At 46.1% G+C, this 21,093-nt stretch overlaps 1 protein-coding gene across 9 annotated transcripts in view; it reads right to left on the bottom strand.

The window, feature by feature from the left end:
- The window catches only part of KALRN (kalirin RhoGEF kinase), an 856,470-nt gene that overhangs the window by 720,068 nt on the left and 115,309 nt on the right, over positions 1-21,093 (bottom strand). Inside the window, exon 1 of one of the 9 annotated variants that reach the window (XM_083153545.1) lies at positions 7,049-7,091. The exons of the other annotated variants lie outside the window; for them this stretch is intronic. Coding sequence (XP_083009671.1) covers positions 7,049-7,076 — 28 coding nt within the window. The 5' untranslated portion in view covers positions 7,077-7,091. Of the gene's footprint in view, positions 1-7,048; positions 7,092-21,093 lie in introns of those variants that run through there. 9 annotated transcript variants of the gene reach the window in all.

Genomic DNA, 21,093 nt, shown 5'->3' with positions numbered 1-21,093 from the left:
AATTTTTTTAATTAGTCTTATTGTGGTCACATTCTCTCATGCACCCGGTTTAACCTATAGTGCATAGCTTATGTTAACCAGTTCCCTAGATGATCAGTGACAGGTGTGTTGGTAACTGCTCAACTTTAAAAGCATAGTCTGCTGTGAGCTTTAGACCAGATAGCATGTCTGGAATCAAACATTAATGTCATAGCTATGTGTATTGTAACCATTTTGAGTGATAGTGTTAGGACCTGCAGAAAAGTGGAGTCCCGTGAAGGCGGCTGCAGGCTTAAATGCATTGATCAATTCATGAACTAAATCTCCACTATTTATTAATATCAGTTAATTTAGTGTGTGCAGAGCCTCTACTTGTGGTCACAAGCCATAGGGCACCCCAAAACTAGGAAAGGTGAGTGCCGATGATTTTATATATATATATATATATGCGGCCAACGGACCGGCACTGTCCATGAAAGTTCAAAGAGAGCTGCGTGCCTTTGTCAGGAATAAATATAGAGAGCAGTGTATCCCAGGTAATATCCAGAGACAGAAACGTCACTGCAGCATGTATCCAAACAAACAGATTTTATTGTACCATAGCCCCAACGGCTCGTACCTGCCTCTTGAGAAAGGGGAACTATCCCCGAAACGAGCCGTTGGGGCTATGTTACAATAAAATCCGTTTGCTTGGATACATGCTGCAGTGACGTGTCTGTCTCCTGGATATTACCTGGGATACACCGCTCTCTCTCTCTCTCTCTCTCTCTCTCTCTCTCTCTCTCTCTCTCTCTCTCTCTCTCTCTCTCTCTCTCTCTCTCTCTCTCTCTCTCTCTCTCTCTCTCTCTCTCTCTCTCTCTCTCTCTCTCTCTCTCTCTCTCTCTCTCTCATATTTAGCAAGTGGATCGGCACTCCATGCTGTAATGTGAAAACTTGTCCTGGTGCCTTCACAGCTTATTCTGAAGCAGGTATACAGGAGACAGGGAGCGGCACTCAGGTCACAGGTAACTTCAAAAACGACAGTACGATGTCTTGTTTGACAAACAAGACACTGTACTGTCATTTTTGAGGTTACCTGTGACCTGAGTGCAGCTCGATGTCCCACATATATATATATATATATATATATATACACACACACATGTAGGACAGCAGTCCATGTATTGCAGGGTTACACAGGGGAGGTGGCACTACAAGCTCCAGCATGCCATGTCCATGGGCAGCCACAGGTGGCACCAGGACAATATTGTTGCAACCTGTCAGACAGTGCCACCACACTCAGTACCTCCTCCCACCTGCTCACCCGCCACACCTACCTCTTCTTAGGGATGGAGGGAGCCACCGGGGCCTTGCACTCGCTGGAGGGAGCCACCGGGCTGTCATGGGCAGCCGCCATGCTTCCGTGTTGCGCGCTGGAGGAGAGAGAGGGCTGCCCGGGGAGGGGGGAGGAGAGGTCACAGAAACTGGAAATATCTGCAAACACGATACAATGATAAATGGGCCCCTCAGTCACTGTGTAAAGCTCCTACTTTGCACTCCTGTATGCTGCAGCATTGAATCACAGTATAAGGAGCAGGTCATACTCTGTGTACTATACATTGAATAAGTGCTGCGGTATACAGGGTGCAGTGTATGACCTGCTCAGCAGCATCACATATACATTGGGGCAGTATTATTGCGCCGCTCATTAGGGAGACGAAGCAGGAAGGGACATTGACCAGATGCATTAACATCTTGTCTGCCGAAGCGGGGGAGCGCTAACTCCCCCCTCCGGCGATGTCCCCTCCTGGAGATAGCGCATCAGTTTAAACTGATGCGCTGTCTCCTGTCCCCCGGCCAGCTGGACTGGGCATGCGCGGGATCTCGCTGCTCACGCAAGATGCCTAGCGCAGCCCAGAGCTAACAGCAGGAACAGCGCTGTCCCTGCTGTTTAGTGAGGGCTTCGCCAACCTGATGCTGGCAAAGCCAAAAACAGCAGTGGGCAGAACGCAGATCTATCATTTAGATAGCAGCGCCGATATGGACAGGGGTGCATAGCTCCCCTGTCCTTTACCGCACGCTGGCTCCATCATACATGGGGGAGAAGCGGCATCAGTGGACATAACGTGCGCTGGAACCCATTCTACCCCATAACAAACGTTCATACATCTGCCCCATTATTAGATGTCATTACCTCTGCAGGCTGCTGAGGTCCTGTAGGGGCAGTGAGCAGAGCAGGGGGCTCCGCTCCATTAGGACGTTTCTCAAGTCTGTGCAGGACGGGTGCTGGGAGCCAGCAGCCTCTCTACTCAAACAGGTGATGGATGCCCAGCAGGGGGATCTATAAGGGGCTGCTGAGGAGTGACAGCAGAGGAATTCCTCAGAGCAGTGATCTGCAGTCACTGTTGTCGATGCTCAGCAGACCCTTACTTAACCCCTACCCATGACAAGGACTGCACTTACTATTCACTGCTGCTGCTGGTAATCCGAACCTCACAGGACTCCCGTCCACACAGTGACAGCTGCTCTGCCCCCTTCAAGTCCCTGCACACTGCCCTGCACTGCCAATTACTGTCTCCCTGTCATCTCCAGAGTCCTCACAGACAGGGCACGGAGTCGCTCTGTTACAGCAGTAAGGGGAGAGGACGGGAGACAACGGAGTAATTGCTGCCACCTTCTGGGCTAGAAGCCCAGCGACAAATTGTCTCCGAGAGTTTCGCCATTGCAGGGGCCGTTGCTGGGCAACCGCGAGACGCCTTCCCCCTTTCCCTCGGCGACAGCACAGACGGCTCTGGCACTGGGGAGAGACTTTGGAGGACTGAAGGCTTTTCTAGACACCCGTATTCCGGGAGAATCCCAGAATCTGGGAGACTGGAAAAGCCTCCTTAAGGGTTATCACCAAAAACGGGAGAATCCCGGAAATCCGGGAGAGGTGGCAACCCTAACTGCACCCCATGACATGGGCTGCTCTTTCTCCAACTTATCGGCATGTGTCTTTGAGAACTGTATTGCTGCATTTGAATAAAATTCATTATCACTCAGCATCATTGAATAAACTTAATAATCACTCTGCTATGACAAATAGGCACTGCTAGTGCTGGTATACATTAACAGAATTATACATTTAATATACCCAGTGCAGACCAGGGGGCCTGGTCTTATGATTACCAAACTATGCTCTCTTGTGTGACATGGCAACTATGTACTTCCCATCGCTGTCCGCTGCCTTTCTCCTCTGTGGCCACACACTTCCTGTCCCGCCTGCTCGGTGTCACAATCCAAGGGGTCACACTGTAAAAGCGGAGCAGTTCTGCTATTTTGGTGTCAGCCCCTACATGGTGTCACCCAGTGGAGCCTACATCCCCAAAGTGACCGCACTGAGCATACCCTCAACAAAAAACATTAAAGTGTCTGTCCTCCACACTGTATGGGTATTACAGTACAAACAGCAATAATATATTACACTGTATGTGGGGATTATATAAAGGAATATATATATATATATATATATATATATATACAGAAATATATACAGTATTATACTGTATATGAAAACTATATACATGAATACTATATGCATACAGAGATAGAGTATAATACAAGGATATATCACACTGTACAGAGAGAATAGATATAGGAGTATTACTTTACAATGATTAAGGGAATATAAAAAAAATAACTTATTACACAATATATGGGGATTACATTGAGTAATATAGTAATGCATTCCTGAATTATATACAGGAATATTATATTACAATAAATATACTAAGCACAGGAACAGGGATGGCATGGAAGCAGCAAATATTCAACAAATATTTAAAAGGCGCCAGTTAATGAACTGGGTCGAGGCACATTGCAGCTGCCATCTACAGTTATACGGGCTGTGTCAGGAAGAAGATAGCCATAGCCCTCCTCCCCAGCATCTATAGTGTGTGTGGCTAGTAACTGTGGGCTGGCCTCTCTCCTAGGACCAGCCATGCACCATTCTCACCTCCCAGATCAGATGTTCCCCACCAGTGCTTAAAGTGGTCCAAGGGAGGTGGTGGAACTCAACCCTCTACACCCACCCTTTCGGGCCACACCCTGCACCTCCCACCTGGAATAAGCCACGCCCCTAATGCCACCCTTACATGGTAGTAAGGGTATTCAGTGGTGGGCGGGGGGCAGGTATTCAGCAGGGGGCATCATAAAAACATAAAGGCCCACACAGTTACCTAGTACGCCTCACAAATCAAGCCCAAACAATGACAGGATACTGAAATCATTATATACTATCTATCTGTAATGCCAATTACACATTATGCCGCACACTGTGATGCCAATTACACATTACACCCCATACCGTGATGCTAACATTACACCCCACACTGTGTTGGCAATTACACAATACTCCCCACACCGTAATGCCCATTCCACATTACTACAAACACCATGATGCCCATTATGCCGCACAACATGATGCCCATTACACATATGCCCCCACAGTGGCAGGCATGCCCCCACAGTGCCAGTCATACCCCCACAGTGCCAGATATGCCTCCACAGTGCCAGATATGCCCCCATAGTGCCAGACACATACATGCCCCCAGAGTGCCAGACACATTTATGCCCCCAGAGTGCCAGAAACAGATCTGCACCCATAGTGCCAGATATGCCTCCACAGTGTCAGATATGCCACCACAGTGCCAGATATGCCACCACAGTGCCAGATATGCCCCCACAGTGCCAGATTCATACATGCCCCCAGAGTGCCAGACACATTTATGCCCCCACAGTGCCAGAAACAGATCTGCACCCATAATGCCAGACACATACATGCCCCCAGAGTGCCAGACACATTTATGCCCCCACAGTGCCAGAAACAGATCTGCACCCATAGTGCCAGATATGCCACCACAGTGTCAGATATGCCACCACAGTGCCAGATATGCCCCCACAGTGCCAGATACATACATGCCCCCAGAGTGCCAGACACATTTATGCCCCCACAGTGCCAGAAACAGATCTGCACCCATAGTGCCAGATATGCCTCCACAGTGCCAGATATGCCCCCACAGTGCCAGATATGCCCCCATAGTGCCAGACACATATATTCCCCCAGAGTGCCAGACACATATATGCTCCCACAGTGCCAGTTATGCCCCCACAGTGCCAGACACAGATCTGCACCCATAGTGCTAGATATGCCTCCACAGTGTCAGATATGCCAACACAGTGCCAGATATGCCCCCACAGAGCTAGACACATATATGCCCCCACAGTGCCAGACACAGATATGCCCCATAGTGCCAGATATTCCCACACATTGCCAGCCTGGTATGCCCCTACAGTGCAATAAACACATATTCCAACAATATGTAAAAGAATATCCCAGCAGCAGCACAACTCACCGTTGTTGCTGCTGCTGTCGGGGAGTGGAGAGTCCGTGTCATCCTCGAGTGCTGGCTGGCTCCTCGTCCTCCAGTGCTGCTTCCCTTCGGAGGGGAGCGCATAACCCGTCTCTTCTTCCCCTTGCCATCAGCCGCCCAATCATCCCTTGCGGGCTGGCTCCTGATTGGCTGCCGGCCCGCAAGCTCTGATTGGCTCGGATTCTGGCAGCCAATCAGGAGCCAGTCCACAAGCTCTGATTGACTGACGGCTGCCCAGTCACAGGGAGAAAGCAGGCGGAGGTGCTACTGCTACACTGTGTACGGATGGCGGCTGGTAGGGTAGCCGTACACAGTGTGCTAGGCTGCTGCGGAGGCAGGGGGATGATAGGCGTGCTCCGGAGGCCGAGGTCTAATATGAGCCAGCCTGCTGGAGGAAATTTAAATATAATTGTGGCCATGCACGGTGGGTGGAAGGAGGCGGAACTGAGTTCCGGCTTCAATTACAACTGCCGGAACTCAGTTCCGCCCCGTTCCGGCCCACTTTAACCCCTGTTCCCCACCATGTCCCCTCCACTTTGTTCTCCCACCCCTGAACTCAGTTGGAAATGGAGGGAGGTTGGAGGATGCTGTAAATACAGAATCCTCCAACCTCCCTCCATTTTCAACTGGGTTCAGCTAAAAAATGTACCCTGTGAAGTCAGCACCGTGAGCCTGAGGTTGGGGCACACGTGGGCACAGTCAGTTGTAATCAAAATGTGGCAATGCAACCTGTAGCAGGTAAGCTGATGATGTCCATAATGTACATAGATACCTCTGTCAATAGGTAGGTTTTTAGTGAGTAAATCCAGGTGCTTAAGGTGTGACATTCATCGTTTTAGGGTGCCAAAATGAAAATATACATAGTCCCTCACCAACCAAAAAGGTTGTGGTGCACCTGGATACAGTGATATATTACAGTATATTTAAATTACATAGAGTATTATATTATAATGTATATGGCAATTTATACATAGAAGATTAGATACAAGAATATTGTAGTACACTGTATATCGGTAAAAGACACAGCAATATTTTAACACTATAAATGGGGATTAGATATAGGAATAATATATGACACTATTTTATAGGTAAACATGTCTGTGTAGGGTGTGGGTGGAGCAATGATTTACAGAACCCAGAAGACATATAAGGAACAGATGACTAGGTTTAGACAAAAGTAAAGACCATTTAATAATCAATTTATCATACATACATACATACATACATACAATGTCACAGACTCGTACATACAATGTCACAGACTTGTACAGTACTTGCTCCCTACTCAATGTATCCTTTTCATTCCTTGTTTTGTTCATTCTTTCTCGTGTTACCAAAGCAACCCTTTCAGCCTACATGTGCACGAAAAGACCAGTAAATGGAGGCTGTTGTTCATGTTCTGGCAGCACAGTTCTAGAAATGATTCCCTTAAAGGGGTCTCTGGCTAACCGCTGCCTGCACACCTGGAAGCCTACAGCACGATTCATCATAAAGGCCTCTGCAATTCTTCCTAGATGTTTCAGCCCTAAGACGCTCTGGATAACAGAGGACAGAAAAAGCCCACGCATCATAATGTAACAGCTGGAACCCCTCATTTTTTCAGTGGCCAAACAATGGCAGTCTGGAGTTTACAACGCAAATAGTTAATAGTTGCCCATCGGCAGTAGCCCAGAACTAACCTTTTGACTGACTCCACATCACCATCATCTCCACCAGAGATGGACTTCTTATCCCTTTCCTGCAAGATCAGGGCACAAGCTTCAGAGCACAGCTGCTCAGCCTACAGAAAGGATGGTTTTATGGGGGCTGAATAGTGTGTGATGTAGAACAGACTGCCTATTCTGAAAACCGCACATGGGCCCACACAGATACCCCCCAGCTAGGTGCTTTATTCTCAGCCAAACCTACAACATTTAATGAAATATTGTAGGATACTCTAGAATCATTTTAATATACAGTACAATATCTGACAAATCAGATACAGTACAATATCTGACAAAATCATCTGGAGACAGGTGCTAAATGAGTAAGGACCAGCTAATTATGGATAACCTACTATGCATGGATGGCAGACATCCAGGGCCAGATGTACAGATGTGTCCATGTACATCTATGTGTGTGCTGCAAGTCACATTACGCATAACTTGTGAACGCCGTGAAACTCTAGCGCCGATAACCTTTTGTGTCTGACTTTTAGCCATAATGATGCATCGATTTGCAAAATGCATCTTTGTGTGTGCATGTGCAATATATATATATATATATATATATATATATATATATATATATATATATATATATATTAGGTATTTCACAGATGCACTCACCAGGGCTTCAGTAAAACATATTTATTGTCTCATATATGGGTCACAGCGACAGGTTCAGGTCATCTGTCAACATTTCGACCACGCCAAGGGCGGCCTTTCTCAAGACACCACCAATATCGCCACCAACACATATATACACACACATACACACATATATTGTATATATATATATATATATATATATATATATATGCCTGATAACAATGCAGACATAGCATTGAAACATAGCTATTAAAGTACCTTGATATTGAGACGGGGTGCTGCTCTATCTATCGACCATATGTGAATTTACCTGTGCGTGGCTGTGCCAGACCATTCTTCTTTGGATATATTACACACAATCACTGCACTTACCGTATATTACAGTAAAGGTGGCTTACTCCAGTGTACACCAATGAAGGGGTACTGGTGCGCTGAAGGAAGGGACAAAAAACCCCCACATGTGTGCACCAAGGATTAATGCTAGGCTGCACTTTGGACAGTTACAGTACCAGGGTGTGCCAGCAAAGGGTTAATGCTGCCCTTTATTAGGAGCTTTGGGCAGCACAGTGGGCAGTAACAAAAAAAGAACACCAGTGAGCCATAAGGGTTTATGCTGGGCTGCTCTGTGGACAGTTACAGCACCAGTGTGCACCAGTAAAGGGTTAATGCTGTCCTGTATTAGGAGCTCAGTGACAACAGTGCTGTGCAGAGATGGTTAATTTAATGTTGCAGTTAAGAAACAGTTACGAAACAGCAACAGTGTGACACATTTAGCCAAAATAAAAGTAATACCCCTAAATAACCCAGGTTTTGCACAGGAGCGCGCAAAAAATAGGATTTTAATACCTACCGGTAAATCCTTTTCTCTGGAGTTCATATGGGATACAGGGAGTCGTTCAAGACGATGGGGAAAAGAGGGTATCCGCAGGAGACAGGCACATATAACTGGTGTAGGAAAGAGGGATTCGTGTTCATGGAACACTGGGCGGACTTGTCGGTCAGGCGCCATTTTTTTGCCGTGATGGATTGCACCTGAACGAGGAGGGGGCTGCGGTGCTGTGGGGGAAGGATGGTTAGAGGGTTGGAGGAGATTTTAAACTAGGCGACGGGGGGGGGTTAAGCAGGACATTATGGGACCATCAGGGAGAGAAGCCGGATTGGGATCAGGAATCATATGGGGGAAGGAGATTGGGGGGGGGGGGGGGGGACAGAGACACAGACAAAGTCCTGGGACATAACAAGGGTATAATCGGGGGTAACTCTCAGGGTGCATCAGGAATGTCATGTAATAAAATGTTATGTTGTAACAGTCACGTTACCCCATTACAGTTCTTAGGTACAGATGATCTTAGTATACGGGAAGGAGGGAAGGACAGAGGAAGAATTCCCAGAACTATAAATAGGGCAGGCAGTGTGGATGGTGGGGAGGGCTGTAGAGAGTCTATTGAAGAGGAGAGGGGAAAGAGGAAGCTAGTAAAGAATTCGAATGGATCCTGGGGTGAAACTAATCACAATATTAGAGGCATATCTAAAAATAAACATAAATTAAAATGCTTACTGGCTAATGCAAGAAGCTTAGTGAGTAAAATCGGGGAGCTAGAAACGGTGATCAGTAGGGACGACTACGACATCATTGGTATTACAGAAACATGGTGTAATGAGTCGCATGACTGGGCATTAAACATGGAGGGATATACACTCTACAGGAAAGACAGGGAAAATAGAAAGGGTGGGGGTGTGTGCCTATATGTAAATAATAACTTAACATCATGTGAGAAAAATATGAGCACAGACCTAGAAGAAGACAACTCGGAGACAGTGTGGGCAGAGATAACCGACAATAAAAAAAAAATTATAATAGGGGTATGCTATAATGCTATAGACCACCAAATATAAACGAAATGGAAGAGTCTCTTCTTTTAAACCAAATCAAACAATCATCAAATCAGGGTCAGGTATTAATTATGGGGGATTTTAATTTACCCGACATTGATTGGGAAAACGAAACAGGTAAATCAGCAAGAAGCAATGGGTTCTTAAGCTTACTTAAAGACCAGTTTATTACACAAACGGTAGAAACTCCAACTCGTGATGAGGCACTCTTGGACTTAGTATTAACAAATAACACAGACTTAGTTTCAAACACAAAAGTAATTGAACAATTAGGGAACAGTGATCACAATATGGTTTCACTGGAAATCAACTTCAGTAAATTACATCAAAAATGATCTGCAAAAATACTAAACTTCAGAAAAGCGAACTTTGAATTATTCAGGGAAGCCCTAACAGGAATTGGGTGGGAAACGGATATGGAGGGAAAAAATGCAGAGGAAATTTGGGATACTCTAAATAAGGTGCTTGATTCACTAACTATTGAATACATTCCTAAAGTAAATAAAGGTAAATTCAATTAAAAAAAAAGCCACCATGGTTGGACAAAAAAGTAAGGTCAGCTATCAACAATAAAACAAGAGCATTTAAATTCTATAAAAATAACTTGAATGAGGAGGCGTTCGTAAAATACAAAGAATCAAACAAAACTTGTAAAGGGGTAATCAAAGCAGCTAAAAGATTATATGAAGAGCGCATAGCCACTGAAAGCAAAACTGTTAAATGAGTTCTTCTCATCAGTATTTACTAAGGGAGAGCAGACTGTGGAACGAACATTTACCACAAACGGGACAAATAAGCCAGATCTCATTGTGGATTTCACGCCGAAAGAAATAGTACTGAGGCTAAGCAAACTCAAAACAAATAAATCACCAGGGCCAGATGGGATTCATCCGAGGGTATTAATGGAATTAAGGGATGAACTAGCTACCCCCCTACATTATATCTTTAGCAAGTCACTATCGTCAGGTATAGCACCAAAAGATTGGAGAATAGCAGAGGTAGTGCCAATATTCAAAAAAGGGAAGATCCTGCTAATTACATACCCGTTAGTTTAACATCAATTGTGGGTAAACTATTTGAAGGATTTTTAAGGGATGGTATCCAGGAATATTTAGACCATCACCGTCTACTCAGTACTAACCAAAATGGGTTCGTGAAAAATCGTTCATGCCTCTATGAAGAGGTTAGCAAAAACCTCGATACTGGAAATATCTGCAGATGGGTAGGGAATTGGCTATGTAATAGAGAACAAAGGGTGGTTGTGAATGGTGCCGTATCAGATACGATACCGGTACTAAGTGGAGTGCCCCAGGGTTCGGTTTTGGGGCCCATTCTGTTTAACATTTTTATTAACGATATTGGGATAGGGTTACTCAGCAATGTATCCATCTTTGTGGATGATACAAAACTTAGCAAAGTCATGAAATCATCAGAAGATGTCACCATGCTTCAAAATGATCTTGCAATTCTAGATCTAGAGTGGGCAAAAAAATGGAAGATGAGGTTCAATGTAGATAAATGTAAGGTTATGCACCTTGGGAGACACAACCTCGGCTCCGTCTCTTCTCTTATGTAACCAGTGTGCAAGTTACAACCTTAGAGGAGAGGAACTAGGTAATTCCATACTTGAAAAGGATCTAGGAGTCCAAATAGACAGCAAACTGGGATGTAGTGCCCATTGTAATGTAGCTACAAAAAAGGCCAACAAAATTCTGGCATGTATTAAGAGGGGAATGGAAACTAGGGACTCAAGAGTAATTATGCCACTGTATGAAGCATTGGTGAGACCTCACCTCGAGTACGGAGTGCAGTTCTGGGCCCCACACTATAAAAAGGACATCATAGAATTAGAAAAAATCAAAAGGCGAGCAACAAAGCTTATTAGGGGAATGGAGAATTTAAGCTACGGGTTGAGATTAAGCAATTTGGGACTATTTACATTGGAAAAGAGACGTTTAAGGGGGGACATGCTCAACATGTACAAGTATATCAAGGGCCAATATAAGGAACTGTCACACACCCTCTTTTCTACTAGAAAGGAATCTAGGACACGAGGGCATGAGTATAGATTAGAAGAAAAAAATTTTCATTCAGCTAGTAGAAAGAATTTCTTTACGGTCAGAACAGTCAAACTGTGGAACTCTCTTCCCAGACGGCTGGCTCATTAAATGCGTTCAAGGCAAAGTTGGACAAACATTTACTGGATAAAAACATCCATGGGTACAAATAAGAAATATAATCTGTCTGTAAAATATCAGAATCTACCAAATCAGCAATGGATATCTATACCAGGTTGAACTACTGTAGATGGACGCAAGTCTTTTTTCAGCCTTACCTACTATGTAACTATGTAACTATGACTTCCACGTGAGGTGTTTCAAATCTATCTACTCCAACGGTTCGAACCAAGAGGATCGCAAAAACGTCAGGACGACATCCAAGTCTCATGGTGGAGTAGGGGCTACAAATGGAGTTTGTATGTGCAAGACGCCTTGAAGAAACGTCTGCACTTCAGGGATATTAGCCAGCTTCTTTTGGAAAAAGACAGACAGGGCTGATACCTGCACCTTTAAGGAGCCTAAACGTAGGCCCAGATCCAAACCAGACTGCAAAAATCTGAGGAACCTTTCCAGTCTGAATTCAGCCGGAGAAAATTTCCATTGTTCACACCATCCCACATATCTCCTCCAAATATGGTGATAATGTGATGCCGTGACCGGTTTCCTAGCACTTGTCATGGTTTTAATGACAGATGTGTGAAATCCCTTCTCCGTTGGGATCTGCCGCTCAACCTCCAGGCCATCAAATGAAGCTGCTCTAAGGCCTGGAAGATGCCCGGACCTTGCATGAGCAGGTCTCTTCGCAGAGGGAGACGCCACGAGTCCCTTTGTAGGTTTAGAAGGTCGGAATACCACCTTATTCTTGGCCAGTCCGGAGCCACTAGAATGGCCTCGGCTCCGTCTCTTCTTATCTTCCTTAGCACCCGACCCACCAGGGGGATCGGCGGGAAGATGTACACTAGGCTGAACTCCCACGGTATAGAGAGGGCGCCCACCCCCTCCGCCTGTGGGTCTCTCGCCCTGGAGAAATATCTGGGCACCTTCCAATTGTGTCTCGATGCCATCAGGTCTACCAGTGGGGTCCCCCACCGAGCCACCAGAGCATTGAATACCTGGTGGTGTAGACTTCATTCCCCAGGGTGGAGCTCGTGTCGACCGAGGAAGTCCGCTTCCCAATTGTCCACCCCGGGTATGAAAATGGCAGAGAGAGCCTGAATGTGACTCTCTGCCAGGACAGGATCTTTGTCGCTTCTCGCATGCAGGACCTGCTCTTGGTCCCGCCCTGCCTGTTTAGAAACGCCACAGTAGTGGCATTGTCCGATTGGATGCGGAAAGCATGCCCGCTCAAAAGAGGGGCCGCCTCCAGAAGTGCATAATATACCGCACGTAACTCCAGGTTGTTGATGTGGAGTCGTGATTCCCAGAGGGTCCACTTGCCTTGGAAGGATTGACCCATCGTTACAGTACCCCAACCCAGGAGGCTTGCATCCGTGATGTCCAGGACCCGATCCTGGATGCCATTCCTCCGCCCTGCCAGCAGGTTGGGCGTGTGGAGCCACCACTAGAGCGACAGTCTTGTCCGAGAAGACAACACAATTTCAGGTTCAGAATAGGGCGAACTGAACCATCCGGTTTTGGTACTACAAATAGATTTGAGTAATAATCCTGTCCCCTTTCTAGGGGAGGGACCGGGATTATTACCTTGGCCAGCACCAGTCTTAGAATTGCTTGCTGCAATACCAGTTGATCCACTAGAGATGCTGGAAGGCCTGATTTGAAAAACCTGTGAGGTGGTAGTTTTGCAAACTCCAGCTTGTAGCCGTGCAAAATAAGACCCCGTAACCAAGAATTTAGGCACAAGGCTTCCCAAACATGACCGAAGAATGCCAGTTGGGCACCCACCTCGACCGGAGCTAGTCATGCTGCAGGTTTACTTGCAGTTGCCCCAGATGGCCGCTCTGTAGTGGCCGAAGAAGATGGCTTCCTGAATTTACCCCGGGAGCCTCTATTTGCATTTGAACCACCCCTGGCTTTTGGGAGGAATTTACCGGTCCGAAAGGACTGCTGGGTGTGACTAGGAAAAGGACGCTTGGGCGCCTGTAGGGTTGAGTGAAGGAAGGTGGACTTCCCTGCTGTGGCTTTAGAGATTAAATCATCCAAATTGCTGCCAAACAACCGTTCACCCGTAAAGGGAAGGTTTTCTACACTGCCTTTGGAGTCATCGTCGGCCACCCATTGCCGAAGCCAGAGGGATCTGCGACCCGATACCCCCATGGCTGAGTTACGGCCGTTAATGGCCCCTAACTCCTTCTGAGCCCCGCACAAAACTTTAGCTGTGTCCTGAATGTGGTGTAATTTTTCAGACACCTGCGCCACTGTCATATCACCCAATAGTCCCTCCTGAATCTGGGAGGCCCACGTAAATATAGACTTTGCCATATAACAACTCGCTAACACTGGACGTTGGCACGCCCCACTAGCAGTGAAAATGGACTTAAGGGTGTTTTCAACCTTCCTGTCTATAGCGTCTTTCAGAGAGGAAGACCCCGGCACCGGGAGCACCATCTTTTTTGCTAACCGGGACACTGATGAATCCACCGCAGGTGGTTCCTCTCACACTTTCCTCCCCGTAGGATCAAACGGAAAAGTGGATTTAAATCTCTTAGAGACCTTAAACCTCATGTCTGGGTTTTTCCACGCTGACTTAAATGTATTCTCCAAGTCAGTCTGCTCAGGAAAAACAACCTGCTGATTTTTCTGAGTGGCAAAGAAAGAATCCCCTCAGAGGATTCAGCTAAGGGAAGGTCAAGCACCTCCCAGATTGCCATGATTAATGGCTCAGTGCCCTGGAGCAGTGACTGGGAAGAACTGTCATGCTCCTCACCATCCTCCTCCGCTTCTTCATCCTCCTCTTCCTCCCCTCCTCTGCACCAGACTCAGGGGTTTGGGAGGGTGAACCTCTCTTACGAGACAACCCAGGAATAGGAGTTATTATATTAACTCTAGCAGATAAGATAGCAAGCTCTCTTTGCACCCTCTGGGTTAGTGCTGTAGTGGTAGCTAACTGTGTACACACAGTCTCCAGCATGGATTTAATCCCTGGGTATCGCAAGGAAAAAAATTGCGTCAGTCGCATCGCATGCGGCCAAAAAAATTGCATGCGATGCGACCGACGCGATTACCGCGATTTTACGTAGGTAACAATGTTAAATGGCCCAATTGACCCGATTTCACATAGGGAACAATGTTAAATGGCCCACAGACCCCAAATACCCACCCTGAAGTGTGAAATGGCCCCCCCAATTGTTAACGTCACCCCACCATCAACCCGAAGCGTGGCGAACGCAGCGGTACGCGTCCTCCGATCTTTTCATACCCCCACTATCCACGTCGGCGTGGAGTTGAGAATAGAAAGTGTGGCGAGCGCAGCGAGCCACGGAGCCCGAAGCGTGGCGAGCGGACGCGTAACACGCTCCCAAAGCGAGCCCCGCAAGGGGACACAGATTACTTAACATGTATTCCGCGTCCGCTCGCCCCGCTTCGGGTTCGTATTCCGCGTCCGCTCGCCACACTTCGGGCTCGGTGGCTCGCCACACTTTCTATTCTCAACTCCACGCCAACGTGGATAGTGGGGGTATGAAAAGGTCGGAGGACGCGTACTGCCGCCGCTTGCCACGCTTCGGGTTGACGTTGATGGTGGGGTGGCGTTAACAATTGGGGGGGCCATTTCACACTTCAGGGTGGGTATTTGGTGTCTGTGGGCCATTTAACATTGTTCCCTATGTGAAATTGGGTCAATTGGGCCATTTAACATTGTTCCCTATGTAAAATCGGTAATCGCGTCGGTCGCATCGCATGCGATTTTTTGGCCGCATGCGATGCGACCGACGCGATTTACATTTTACCATGCATTTCTATGTAAAATCGCAGGCATCGCATTGGTCGCATCGCATGCCATTATAATGGCATGCGATGTACATGCGATGCCCGCGATGGGCGCCGTTCTAGGAAACAAGTACCAATCCCTGCTGCCCAGGCTGGCTCCTGTGAGCTGTCCTGTGTGCTAGTTTGCTGCCCTGTAAGCTGTGGGGGGGACCCAACTACTCTGAGGGGACATGCAAGTAACTTGTGAGGAAGAAGCTGGCACAAACATCACTGCACACCATACAAGTGACTTTTCTCACCATCGTGACAAACCAACCTCCCACACACACACAATCAATCACAGTGGATATAGACAGTGTGAAAAAGACACAGATAATTACTACGTGCAGTACTATCTGTATAAGTCTGTAGCTTAACAAGCCAGTGGGGTACTGTACAGAGGGTAATGGAGGGGACCAATACACTATAACCTTAGCTCTCTAATTGTAAGAGCTGGTAACAGAGTACAGTTAAACAATACTTTAAGCTGTATGCAGGCAAGTGCACAAGGTACACAAATGCAACCTGATACTGTCGCTGCTCCAGATTCCCTCTGTTCCACACGGCTGAGGAGTGTCTGGAGCAGTATAATGGCGTTTCCAGCAGCCAGGGAAGAAGCAGGAAGCAGGTTTAGGCGCCCTTACAGAGCTCTGGTCCCGCTCTGGGTAAGCTCTGCCCAGCATAATGGCGCCGGAGCTTACCTGTATATTTATACTGGGACTGACATTGAAAAATGTCCAAACCATTGGTGAACTGCCCTGGCATGTACATAGGCAGTACCCTGTCCCAGTGTGGGCAGGGGGCTGCGCGGTTCCTGTGCAGGGCACACCGCCATTTGACACAGCTGTCATCTTGCCGCACAGTAACCTGGGGACCCCACGGCGGGGGACCCCGGGGTAGTACTCACCACAAGACTGGTCTAGGGGTGTGCGGCATGGCAGGGGTGTGCGCGCTGCAGCGCAATGCCCGTGGTAACATCACCCACGCAGGACTGTGGTCCTGTGGCAGGGACAGCTCGGTACCATGAATGGCCTGCAGCTGAACCCTTCCGCTAGTCTTCCACGACGTAGGGCTGCTGTTAAGTCCAAAACAGCAGTCCCAAAATAATAAAGAAAATAAACTGTAGAAAAACTCTCTGGAGCTCTTCCTGCTGCGTGCTTCTCCTGAGGCACATTTTCTTAAACTGGCTAGATGGGAGGGGAGCAGAGGGGAGGAGCCAGTACAATCAGTGTAAAATTTTATATGTGCCTGTCTCCTGCGGATACCCTCTTTTCCCCATTGTCTTGAACAACTCCCTGTATCCCATATGAATGTAAGAGAAACCTGGGTTTGCAGGCGGTGTAAACACTTCAATTTGAAATGTCCCGGGTAGTAGGCGGGGTTGAACAGAGGTTTAACCCGGCTCACTGTGCATTGTAATAGGTTAACCCAGGTCGATGCGACCCAGGACCCGTTCACTGCTATGGAAAAGTCGGTGCTGGGAGATACTCTCATCTTGTTAGTGCCTAGGGAGGCAGCGAGAGAAAAATGAAACTCTAGTTGGGAGCACCCTTATATCACAGAAAAGAATAGTTAACAATAACGGTTTCTAAAACTAAATTGTGTTTCTTTATATTAAAATAACGTGAGATTGGATGGTTCTTGTTTCAACTATGGATACAAAAGCTCCGCAAAAATACGTAGGTAATGTATGGCAATTTTTGCCCCAAAAAGAGGCCTTATGGAGAGGGTTAAATTAAAGAGAAATTAACCCTCTCCATAAGGCCTCATTTTTGGGAAAAAATTGGCATACATTACCTACATATTTTTGCGGCGCTTTTTTATCCATAGTTGAAACAAGCACCATACAATCTCACGTTATTTTAATATAAAGAAATAAAATTTAGTTTTAGAAACCGTTATTGTTACCTATTATTTTCTGTGATATAAGGGTGTCCCACCTAGAGTTTCTTTTTTCTCTCTCTGCCTCTCTTGGCACTAAAAAGTATATTGTTTACCTCTGGGGTGCACCACTGACAGCCAAATATTAAGGAACCCCAAATAACCACAGGTACTAGGGGTGACCTATGACACATATGCCCATAGATTAGGTTCATGTCAGTTATCACAGAAATCCTACATTAAAAACAACCTTATATTCATATAATACTATTTACCAGTGCTGTATTACTCTCAACCACCCTGTACCCCCCACCCACAAAATATTAGATACTCTCATCTACCAGCGCCGGCTCAGGACCCGCCTCTGGTGAAGTCACCCACCCAGTATCATGCCTGGGAGGCAGGTGTAAAAGGGGTCACAAGCTGGGTTGCACCCAGGTTGGAGCCGTGTCTTAAACCCAGGTTGCACCAGGCTTTCTGGTGTAAAAGGAGTATTATGTAGATGTTTTTTGACTGCACTATAAAAATAACAAAGAATGTTTTGCTAACTACCCACATCCATCTAGTCTGGTCAGGACATGTGATGCCAGTATTGCTAAGACGTGGGACATGTGAGACCAGTATTGCTAACACGTGGGACATGTGAGGCCAGTATTGCTAACACGTGGGACATGTGAGGCCAGTATTGCTAACACTTGAGACATGTGGAGACAGTATAAGGTACTTTCCAGACAAACAGCATTAGGGGGCAGGAATATGGGAGGTTTAGGGTAATCAAAGCTTACTGGAAGTCCACTCCTTTGTTACAAAATGGAAGTACAAGCTTGTTACGCAGCTCATGTCTGAACCAATGTTTGGCCTGTAATCCCTCCCCATTGGGAGGGATATGAATATGTATGTCACTCATTTCAAATCCTTGCCCTGAGGGGAGGGCATGCTTCTATTACTTTGGTACATATATATGTGTCCGTGCAAATAAACTTTAGAATACTTGCAATTATGATCCAACTTGTGTGGTATCTCATTCTTGTATTCTCCTGATCAGATCAGTAAAGGTAAGGTGTTGCAGAGGTGACTGAATATATCAAAGGTAATAATTCATGCTATTACTGTCAAACAGATTCCTGTTTAAATCCTCGCTATAGTTTTATCAACTCTGGCGGTCCTGTGTGTAATTAGACCCAAATCATTCTATAAAGTACTTATATCAAATCCAAAACACGCAAGATTTAATGCCTTGAAGATGATTGCTTTGGAACCTTGGCGGGAAATCCTAAACAAGGGCTCGAATTCCCTCAGATCCCAGACATTCACTTGGGCTCAGAAGACCAAGCATGCTCATATCTAAAATCAAATATCCCTCAAAGTGACTCCTACATATTGTATGGATTAATGTACAAAAACCTCACAACATTATAACAAAGGGTTCAATCTGTCTAGTGATTAAGATTTGGGGGTCTTGCTCCAAGCACTTCAGGTTTTTCCCTCTATTACATTTTATTTTCATTAATACTTAAGGTGCGAACACACTGACCGATATATCGGCCATTCGATTGAACATTCATCTATCGATGCATTATCGGCCAGGGTGTACGAGCAATATGTCCGTGAATGTCATCGTTCACAGATATATTGCGGCTGTGCACCACAGCCAATGCCCAATATATGTAAAGATATTTCAGCACATCGTGCTGTGTGTGTGCATGTGGACCACCTGTACAGCCACACCAGCAGCTGCCGCTAACTGACTGCTCAGTGGCAAGCGTATAAAAATGTGCCCATCTATTTGTGATGTCAGTCCCGAGAACATGCTGCCAGATTCGTCTGTAGATATATGCAGATCGATTGAGCTACAGATAAAAATATTAGTGTGTACCCAGCTTTAGAGGGATTTCTAGTTATCAGTGGTAATTTACTATTGATACTAGATTCGACGGGGCTTCCCTATTAACCAAGATAGCTAATGTTTATTTCCTGATGCTACCAATTATCAAAGAATGTTTTTACCTACCTCAGGCAGGCAAAACCAAGTCCAGGATAAGTGCCAAGCAAATACATATTTGGTCTTTAGCTTTTTGTTGGTGAATCTCTAGAAAGTGAAAATAAAGTCCCATGCATAATCTGGTCTGTTAAGAAAATGTTGTTATAATGTATGAAAACTTAATTGCCTTACCCTATAACTTAAAATCCACTAAAATCTTGTCATTTTAGCGACATATGTCATTTGAAATTGTGTCGCTGTCCCATTTATCACAACTTTTTTGCAGAAATAGGATAGGGGTGATAAATAAAATCTTCGAGGGTAAAGACATAACTTCCAAACATGAAGGATCTTTATGGTGCCCATACACATATGCGAACGGATGCGCATTGCATGCGATCGCATCAAGGTGCCCCAGTGTGTTTTTTTCTAACACCCGATGTGCATACCACATCAGGTGCTGGAAGAGGGCTGGCAGCGGGCGGTAAAACGAAGCGCTGTGAAGGAGTGTGCACTCTCAGACAATCAGCGGCCGCCTGAATGCGAGGCCTCCAAACCCTGCACTACGGCTGCCCTGACAATTCGATAAATATTATATGCAGCACATAATATTTTTCCATGCAACATGCACCGCATCAACGAGCATACAATAATTCAGTTTATCGCACAGATGCGGTCAAAATCGAAGGATTGTGTCACACGCCGCCATGCCGCGATACGGTGGGCACAGTACTCACCCATCCGGGTCCGCCGCCGGCTGGCATGTGTCCGGTGGAGTCCTCGGTCGGGCTGGCGGCAGCAGGTGATGGCGGCTCAGGATTCTGGTTCTGAAAGGCTTGTTGGAGGAGTGGCAGTCTGACTGTGTGTTGGCCAGGTCTGGGTCTTTCCCTCCTTCTCTGTCCAGCTGGCCAATGGCAGATACCCCCTTGCCATAAAGGGGATCTGCCTAGGCTATCCTGAGTCAGTGCAAAGAGTCTCTTGAGCAGTACACAGCTCTGAAAAGATCCTGACTCCTGCTAGTGCCTCTGCTCGCTGTGTCCTGCAAGTCAGTAGTCCCTGCTGGCCTCTGATCTCTTCTCAGCCTCTTCCTGGTATCCATTGATCCACCTCCATTCCCAGGGAGCCACTGGACCATCACGGTACCCTCCGGTTCTACCTCCTGATCCGGATTCCATGTTCAATCATCCAATCTTCAATCGTCCAATCTTCAATCATCCAATCATTCAATGGTCCAATCTATCTTCAAACACCAATTCCCATATTTATGCAAAGACTTGTTTCTCAGTTCTTTCCAAGGTTATTGCAAAGACTTATTATTTATGATTTGTGACTGCTTATCAAAAAAGTATTTGATTCAAGTTTATGTCATTTATATATGAGTTCTTTCATTAAACCTGCTCGTTTTAAACTTACATCTTCTGGTCAATCATCCATTCCTGTGCATTACACGATACCATTTAATCCACCAAGACAAACTTAACATGTAAAACAGCTATCTTTCCAAACAGTTCCAAATTACCCAAGGAGAATGTCTGCCAGATTTCATCGGACACTGACATTATAGTGAAAATTTATAGTCAAAACAAAAATGTGCCAACAAAAATGTGAAATTGTGCATGGCAACAATATTCTAACTAACAAGTTTCTGCAGCAGATTATATATACATCTTTTACAC

Source organism: Crinia signifera, chromosome 7 (genome assembly GCF_055691185.1).
Source record: "Crinia signifera chromosome 7, ASM5569118v1, whole genome shotgun sequence".
Lineage (NCBI taxonomy): Eukaryota > Metazoa > Chordata > Amphibia > Anura > Myobatrachidae > Crinia > Crinia signifera.
This window is presented reverse-complemented; position numbering and strand designations above follow the sequence as displayed.